The sequence below is a fragment of the Capsella rubella genome, unplaced genomic scaffold (assembly GCF_000375325.1).
Source record: "Capsella rubella cultivar Monte Gargano unplaced genomic scaffold, Caprub1_0 scaffold_8, whole genome shotgun sequence".
NCBI lineage: Eukaryota > Viridiplantae > Streptophyta > Magnoliopsida > Brassicales > Brassicaceae > Capsella > Capsella rubella.
The window spans coordinates 10,285,478-10,294,039 of record NW_006238916.1 but is presented as its reverse complement, the minus strand read 5'-3'; the positions used below and the strand labels follow the sequence as shown (position 1 = coordinate 10,294,039).

At 39.0% G+C, this 8,562-nt stretch overlaps 2 protein-coding genes across 2 annotated transcripts; both read left to right on the top strand.

The window, feature by feature from the left end:
- The first annotated feature begins 2,795 nt into the window (after positions 1–2,795).
- On the top strand, positions 2,796–6,113 carry LOC17875204 (subtilisin-like protease SBT5.4). Its single transcript, XM_006282001.2, has 8 exons — positions 2,796–2,921; positions 3,015–3,127; positions 3,460–3,557; positions 3,653–3,817; positions 3,955–4,051; positions 4,148–4,685; positions 4,758–4,852; positions 4,930–6,113. Exons 1-8 carry the CDS (start codon positions 2,796–2,798, stop codon positions 6,041–6,043), a joined length of 2,346 nt encoding a protein of 781 aa, XP_006282063.1. The 3' UTR covers positions 6,044–6,113.
- Positions 6,114–6,462: 349 nt separating this feature from the next.
- On the top strand, positions 6,463–8,562 carry LOC17875461 (methyl-CpG-binding domain-containing protein 7). Its single transcript, XM_006280706.2, has 6 exons — positions 6,463–6,712; positions 7,002–7,154; positions 7,240–7,338; positions 7,547–7,744; positions 7,833–7,955; positions 8,072–8,562. Exons 1-6 carry the CDS (start codon positions 6,557–6,559, stop codon positions 8,264–8,266), a joined length of 924 nt encoding a protein of 307 aa, XP_006280768.2. The 5' UTR covers positions 6,463–6,556; the 3' UTR covers positions 8,267–8,562.

Sequence of the window (8,562 nt, the reverse complement as noted above, 5' to 3'; positions counted from 1 at the left end):
TGTGTGTGTTTGGGAAGTATATATAGATACCGAGTTTGTGTTGTGTGGAGGAGTGAAGACGTGTGGAAGATGACGGAATTAGCCTTGGTGACTTGGTGGGTAAGGAAGTGGCAGCGAAGAGTGTGGTATTTCACGTAATTGCGTGGAAAGATAAGGGGCGAACAAGGAAGATGCGTGTTATGTGGTCACCATTTGCGACACCGCGTTTGCTTTTTTGGAGAGACTTGAGAAGAAGCTTAAACAAACTTAACAAACAAAACAAAAAATAACACGAAAGAGTCGTTTCTATTGGATGAGAATCTTCCTCGTGTTTTCTCCAAATACTCCTTTTTATTTATTTTTTATTATTATTTTATTTAAAATATATTTAGATACTTTTTAATTATTAATTGGGGGATACACATCAAAAACTCTTTTGAGTTGACGTCAACAAAAAAGACTAGTAGTACAATATCAAGTTTTGATTGCTGGGTTTGTTGTATTCACAACTCGCGGCGCGTGATTTTCTCAGCCGTCTTCTAGATATTATTAGACTGAATTTGTTTCTAGAGATATACACGAATGAATTGAACCAACCAAAAAAAGAAAAGATACGAATGATCTGATTATTGTTAAAAGTATATTTTAAAATGCTTCTTTTACAAGTTTACTTGATTGATATTTATATACAAGGATTACCAATTTCGTTAATATCCATTGCTATTATACAACTTTGTCATGTGGACACGTATATTTGAGCAATATCATACAAAAATCTGATATATATAGATATATAGATATTGGTTTATTACTTTTTATGATAGTTTAGTAGGTCTTCTGTTTTAAATAGATTGTTTAGGATTTTGTATGGGTCAGATGAAGTATTCTAGAAAGTAGAAAGTGAGCTACCTACTCTGTTTGTGTGTTTTGATATAAAATTAGTACAAAGCAGTTTGTTTTAGAATGTTCTGTGTCAAAAACTGTCGTCAGCAATGAGCAACGAACAAGAAATCCCAGCGAAGGCATGACACCACCACCACCACCACCACGGATATATAATACGTGAAACGTACGCGTTTGAATAAACTCGCGTGTGATCGAGAAATCTAAACTAGATAGCAAGAAGATATGTACGGAGGAGGCTTTGATAGAAACGTGGGAAGCAAGTAGAAGTAGCCGATTATTAAGAAAAAAAAAGATAGTGACTCGTGGCGCTTTCTAGTGCCTTTTCCACGCGGAACCAAAATCTTACTTGTATAATTTTTTAATAATCTTCTCTTATTTTAATTATTATACCGTAAGATTCGTGTTTTCACACTCCTAACCACTCCATATGATTCGCTTGTAAATTTCCATAAAACCATTAGATAAATGATTCAAGTCAATAATAGTTTACATAATTGGACAATTATATTATATGATTGTTGGGTTTATAGGATTACCAACCAAAAGTATGAATTGGATAGATACTACTACTACTACTACTTGTGTTTTGTTTTCTTTCTTTGACTCTCTCTATCAGTTTCCACTTTTCTTTCTACGCCAACGAAATATTTTACTTGTACACACTTCCAGAGACCAGAGTATACGACCAACATATTTCTTTCTTATTTTGTTTCTAGGACACATGAACGAACATAAGCGTATTTTATTAGGCCTGCAACTATTCGTACCAAAATACTTGTCTCAGATCGGCCGGTTAGCTTTGTTTTTAATGACTTTTTTTGGTCCTATCACCAGATTCACCACGTATCTTCGGAGTTGCTTCCATCTATACAAAGAATTCAAAATAGTTTCGAGATTATTAGCAAACTAGAAGGATCGGATTTTAAATATCTTATCAGATTGTTTCTTTATTTCGTTTTCCATCTTATGGATCTCCCAAGCTTAATTTACTTTTCTTAAAATTTGTTTACTTTTTTTTATTTGAGGGGACAAAACAAAGCCAATATTTTCATGAGGACATATATAAAGAAAAACAATAAATGACGATAGCTTCATGACAATATGTCCTCATGCAATATTTTCAAAAAAAATATCAAGTCGAGAGCCTCTGACGATAGCTTCATGATGCACACCAAAAACACACTTCCCTTGGTGACAATTGGCTAGATTAATCTTCGTTTTATTTAGATGATATTCCTTGGTGAGAACTAATGCAGAATGGTCAAATTATGAAACTCGCTTAGCATAAAAAAAAAACAAAATATATGAAACTGAAGAATTTGATTAAAATTATATAAAAACCAGTCATCTTCCGTTACATGGGGTTCTCGGGGTTTAATGCCTTAATGGTAATGAAAATTTGACATGATCCTTGTAGTGAGGTGATTGCCCACCTTTGCTATCTAGCTAGTCACATGTAACAGCCCAATAGGTTCAACCAACCTCCCATTCATAGACTTAAAATTGTAGACAAGTAATTAACATTTTATGTTGTTTACTAAGGTTGAAATGTTGAATAATCAAATTATCTTCTTTTACGTACAAAGCATGTCTAATAAAAAGTACTAAAAAGTAAATCCGTACACGTCATATAAATAAAACTTGTTTTGGCTAATAAATCTTAGGGAATGTAATTCCATAAAATAGGGAGATGAATATGGAAACAAGATTGTGAAGATCCTCTTACCCTTTTTTTTTTTGAAGTTAGATAACGACAGAGGGAGGAAGAGATAATAGTTTTTTTTAATGCTGAAATCACTCAACCAACTTCAATAGTAATTAAGCTGAGATTATTCGCGTGATTCGATCCATTTACCAAATATAGCGATAGAGAGAGAGAGAGAGAGAGATTTGTGGAGAAGTATTTGTACATGAGAATGACGAGAAGAGATGCGAATACTACTCAATACTCTCACACAATGAGCTTCCGAAGTTTATCTCTTCTTCTTCTTCTCCTCGTCACTCTCCTGGCTTCTCCTGCTTTTGCTCTCAAAAAGGTTCTCTCTTGTTTCCTATGTAACTCTCTATATATTTACATTGCTTTTACGATCTCTAGGCACTTGTACTAATATTGTGTGAATTGGGAACAGTCTTACATTGTGTACTTGGGATCTCACGCTCATCCTACTGATCAACTCTCTTCTGCCCATCTTGATGGTGTTGCTCACTCGCATCGAACTTTTCTCTCCTCTTTCGTGGGAAGGTATATCATCACCTCCTATTAATTTATTTCTATTATGAAAATGTAAAACCAATGTTTTAAAATTTGGATCAAAAAGCTAGCCGGCCGGGAAGTAGTTTGTATCACCGGATCATCTTATATGGCTACCAGGCTGGTCGTGGATGTTTGCGGGACATTGGGTTTTTAGGGTTTTATGCGAAGCACTAGGTCTAGGTTTTAGGCAAGACACTAAGTCTAGGTTTAAAAAGTAGTATAACTGAACTAGATTACGTCTGGATTGCGAATTTACTATAATGGTTTAGTCCGAGTTTTTAGTACAATACAATAGATAATGTTCAATATATATATCGCAGCCATCAAAATGCAAATGAAGCCATATTTTACTCATACAAGAAACATATCAATGGCTTCGCCGCGGTTCTTGACGAAAATGAAGCTGCAGAAATCGCCAGTGAGTTCATCACTCCTCATAGTTCTTACATGTGGCTTCTCATCTCCTTTTTTGGTTTCACCCTAACGAAAATTTTAAATATATTTGATATGCAGAGCACCCTGATGTAGTCTCTGTATTCTTAAACAAAGGAAGAAAATTGCATACCACTCATTCATGGAATTTCATGCTCCTTGAGAAAAATGGTGTTGTTCACAAGTCCTCACTGTGGAACAAAGCAGGATATGGAGAGGACACAATTATCGCTAACTTGGACACAGGTAAATTCCCAATTAAAGGGCGTGCGTTGCTTATTATAGTTACACACTTACACATGTGGTTTTGAATTATCATATTGAAGTCATGAACCTTTCTCTATGTTTTTATATATCAAGTCTTCATTTCTATGTTTATGAAGGTGTGTGGCCTGAATCAAAAAGCTTCAGCGATGAAGGGTATGGACCTGTTCCAGCTAGGTGGAAAGGCAAATGCCACAAGGATGTTCCTTGCAACAGGTTCTGATCTTAAATTTAATTGAAAATTTTCCTTGCAATATATTATAGATATATCCAGTCCAAATGATATATTATTGATTCATCACATGTAATCAGGAAACTCATTGGGGCTAGGTACTTTAACAAAGGTTACTTAGCCTACACAGGCCTTCCCTCCAACGCCTCATTTGAAACCTCTCGTGACTACGATGGTCACGGTACCCACACTCTTTCCACGGCGGCCGGTAACTTTGTTCCCGGAGCCAATGTGTTTGGCCTTGGGAACGGGACAGCCAGCGGTGGCTCTCCTAAAGCTAGAGTTGCTGCTTACAAAGTGTGTTGGCCGCCTGTGAATGGCGCGGAGTGCTTTGATGCTGATATTTTGGCAGCGATTGAAGCTGCCATAGACGATGGTGTGGATGTTATTTCGGCTTCAGTTGGAGGAGACGCCGGAGATTACTTGAACGATGGCATAGCTATTGGATCCTTCAACGCCGTCAAAAATGGTGTGACGGTTGTGTGCTCAGCTGGAAATTCAGGTCCTAAGCCTGGAACTGTCTCAAACGTAGCACCATGGATTATTACTGTCGGAGCTAGCTCTATGGATCGTGAGTTTCAAGCCTTTGTTAAGCTGAACAACGGCCAAAGCTTCAAGGTTTGATCTTTGCTTTGTAAAAACTTTTTGTCCTCTATCTCTTGCGGTACAATACACTAATTTTGAACGCAGGGAACAAGCCTCTCAAAGCCTTTGCCCGAAGAAAAGATGTACAGCCTGATCAGTGCTGCAGAAGCTAATGTAGCCAATGCTAATGCAACAGATGCGTAAGTCAAAAAGCTATATCCATTTTTGGTAATGTGTAAAGTTAGTAAGTACTAAATAAACAACTGTTGGTACATAGATTGCTATGCAAGAAAGGAAGCTTAGACCCGGTGAAGGTGAAGGGGAAGATCGTGGTGTGTCTTAGAGGCGACAACGCACGTGTGGAAAAGGGACAGCAAGTGGCAGCTGCGGGGGGTTTGGGTATGATTCTATGCAACGACAAGGCGAGTGGAAACGAAATAATCTCAGACGCTCATGTTCTTCCTGCTTCTCAAATTGACTACAAGGATGGGGAAGCTGTGTTTGCGTACCTAAATTCCACAAAAGATCCCAAAGGTTACATAAAAGCACCAACTAGTACATTGAACACAAAGCCTGCTCCTTTCATGGCTTCTTTCTCTTCCAGAGGACCAAACACCGTCACACCAGGGATCCTCAAGCCTGACATCACTGCACCTGGTGTCAACGTCATAGCCGCCTTCACGGAAGCCACCAGCCCTACGGACTTAGCCTCTGACCATCGCAGAACTCCTTTCAACACAGAATCAGGGACTTCTATGTCTTGTCCTCACATCGCGGGCGTTGTCGGTCTCTTAAAGACTCTTCATCCACAATGGAGTCCTGGTGCTATCCGCTCTGCCATCATGACAACTTCAAGAACTAGAGATAACAGACGAAAGCCCATGGTAGATGAATCGTTCAAGAAAGCAAATCCCTTCAGCTACGGCTCCGGCCATGTCCAACCTAATAAAGCCGCACATCCTGGTCTTGTCTACGATCTCACCACTGGAGACTACTTGGACTTCCTCTGCGCCGTTGGTTACAACAACACCGTAGTTCAACTCTTTGCCGAAGACAAACAGTACATGTGCCGCCAAGGAGCCAATCTTCTCGACTTCAACTACCCTTCAATCACTGTTCCTAACCTAACAGACTCTATCACCGTCACCCGCAAACTCAAGAACGTTGGCACGCCTGCTACTTACATTGCTCGTCTCCGAGAGCCACTTGGAGTAAGTGTCTCTGTTGAACCCAAACAGCTCAAGTTCAGCAAAGTTGGGGAAGTGAAAATGTTTCAGATGACTCTACGTCCTAAGTCAGCGAAGTCTTCTCGCTACGTCTTCGGCGAGCTGACGTGGACTGATTCCCATCACTACGTTAGGAGTCCCATCGCCGTCGAACTTGCAAGCTAGCCTCATTCACTATTATATTACCTCATCTTTTTCACGTTTCCTCTATCAAATCATGTTATAAGTTTGGATTAATATTTCAATGTCAACTAAGCTGGTTCGCCAACTTAATTTTCAAACGAAGAAAGAAATTAAATTAAATTGACTTAATCTGATTATTTCCTTATTAATTGTTATAAAGCAAATATTATTCGCATCATTAAATTAATTTTATTACTGAGAAAAACCTTTAAAAGTAGTAAACCAAAACTTTTATTATTATTTATTTTCTTTGATTAATAATGCATCTGATTTGCACGTGATTTAAGTTAGCTTTTCTATAATCATCTTCTAATTACAGAGCTTGTGTTAAGAGAAAATAAGAAATTAGGATTGCCAAGTGGATGATGCTATTTGCGTGTCGTTACGTGAAAGCAGTGACAGAGAAATAAAAAGTGTGTTGGTGGCGTGGCTTTGACCAAACTAAAACCTCACTCTCTCGTCTCGGGTTTTTGGGTTAAACCCGGCAACGGAACAATGCAGACGAGATCCTCATCGTCACCCTTGTCTGACGACCTCCGCCGCGAGGACCAGCTGCAGATCGTGGACACTATTTCGTTTCGCGGCAAAATTTTGCCTGGTTGGACCGTCGTGAATCGGCCGCCATCTAGCGGAAACGGCAATGCCGATACGGTAAGTGTGACCTAGATCAAGCAAATGTGACATAAAGTTTGAGTTTTTGTTTCTGAATTTTGCAACAATTTGAAGAATTTGAGCCTTGTTATGTCTTTTGTGTAGTGGATATGTCTTACCAAAGTGTAAAGTTTGGATCAAATTAGTGATTTTGCTGTCACGGAACTCTTGGTTGTTGCTTGAGAGGGTCTATGAGTCGTTTCTTGTGTATATGCTTTTGAGTTGAAGATAGATCTTAGAGTTATCTTCTGAAAGAACTCATCTTTCCTTGTTTTGGCTTTGTGGGCAGTACTTTATTGAGCCAGGGACTGGTAGACAATTTTCATCTTTAGAAGCTGTTCAGAGGCACTTGACTGGAGAAGTAAGTGATAGACGCGTGACTAGAGCACGAGCCGTCTCCCAGGATAGGACAAGGGTCTATGAAGGAGCCAGAACTGAACAGGTCCCTTGATCTAGGTTTAAAATTGCACAAGCATTTGGTTCTTCTTGGATCAAATACTTGACTCAGTGAGTTATGCTTTTTGCAGGATCTTCGTAATGTTGAATATGCCTCCAAGGGGTTTAGATTGCCGAGAGGATGGTCTGTTGAGGAGGTTCCAAGGAAAAACTCTTATCAGATTGATAAGGTACTTATGTAGAGACTTGCTTTTGGTATTGCTATTATAGACCCTATGCATATGTTACCCAGTCACATAGCTAACAACCTAGTTCGGTTGATATTGGAGGGACTAGGGAGTAAATAGAAAAGAGCAGAATCTGTAATATGTAACGAAAATGATTTTGGTGGTTTAAGGGTCGAGTCTCTAGCTAATCAGTTAGTATTGTTCTTTGCAGTATTACGTTGAGCGGAAAACAGGAAAACGATTCCGTTCTCTTATTTCTGTCGAGAGATACTTAACAGAATCCAGGAACCGTGCAGATCAAAAGCTTATGCTTTTACAGTGTAAACGCAGCCATTCCAAAGATTTCAGTTTACCTGATGGATGGATCGTTGAGGAGAAACCGCGAAAAACTTCCAGTCATATAGACAGGGTACGCATCTGGTACTCTGTTTATGTTTGTTTTGTGTTATAGACTTGTAGTCCGGGTTCTCAAAATCTGTTAATACTGTTATTTGCAGTCTTACATTGAGCCAAAAACAGGGAATAAATTCCGTTCCATGGCAGCCGTTGAGAGATACTTGCTATCAGTCGGGAATGCTACACTTGACTCGGTTTCTATGCTACAATCCAACCAGATTGCTGTAAGTTTTCTAAGCTTACAGACAAGCAAAGTTTGGTTTTCAGCTTTTACAATGGTTTAGGGGTTTACAAGGTTGTATTGATGTGATGGTCGTCTCTTACATAACACATTTATCAGCTTGCGGTGAACCGGAATGATACCAGATTTCTGAAGGAATTTATTGACCCAAACCCACCGAAGAAAGTTAAATGGGTCCTTACCGGTCCAGGCGGAAACATGTTTACCGCCAAAGTGAGCGGATCAGACGTCTCTAGCTCAGTCAAACAGACATGGTCCGAGGCGTTTGTTTCAATGATCCAAGACCGCTCTTAACAAAGATGTGACTAAGTTTGGTCTATATCTGTGGTTGGGTTTATCATGTTGGGTTACCTTTAACAAGCTAGTCCAGTCGGCAGTCTCTTCAAGTTGTTCATACTTCAGTCTTTTGATAGATTCTCCATCTCTGTTAAAATTCGATGTGAACCGGAGTTTGGGTAGTTATGTTAGTGCTCATGTTAAGTTACGGAACATTAAGTTGTCTGTAGTAAAGGTGAAATACTGGTTGAAATTTTCCAAAGTCTTAACATATAGTATGTTTTAAAAACTGATTTATGTTGTCTTCCTCGTTA

Bases quoted from the DNA above. Each gene is read 5' to 3' on its own strand.
- LOC17875461 (XM_006280706.2), top strand. From the start codon at position 6,557: ATGCAGACGAGATCCTCATCGTCACCCTTGTCTGACGACCTCCGCCGC. The intron at 7,745-7,832 runs GTACGCATCTGG...TGTTATTTGCAG, and splicing joins CTTCCAGTCATATAGACAGG to TCTTACATTGAGCCAAAAAC. The intron at 7,956-8,071 runs GTAAGTTTTCTA...CACATTTATCAG, and splicing joins TACAATCCAACCAGATTGCT to CTTGCGGTGAACCGGAATGA.
- LOC17875204 (XM_006282001.2), top strand. From the start codon at position 2,796: ATGAGAATGACGAGAAGAGATGCGAATACTACTCAATACTCTCACACA. The intron at 3,558-3,652 runs GTGAGTTCATCA...TTTGATATGCAG, and splicing joins TGAAGCTGCAGAAATCGCCA to AGCACCCTGATGTAGTCTCT. The intron at 3,818-3,954 runs GTAAATTCCCAA...ATGTTTATGAAG, and splicing joins TATCGCTAACTTGGACACAG to GTGTGTGGCCTGAATCAAAA.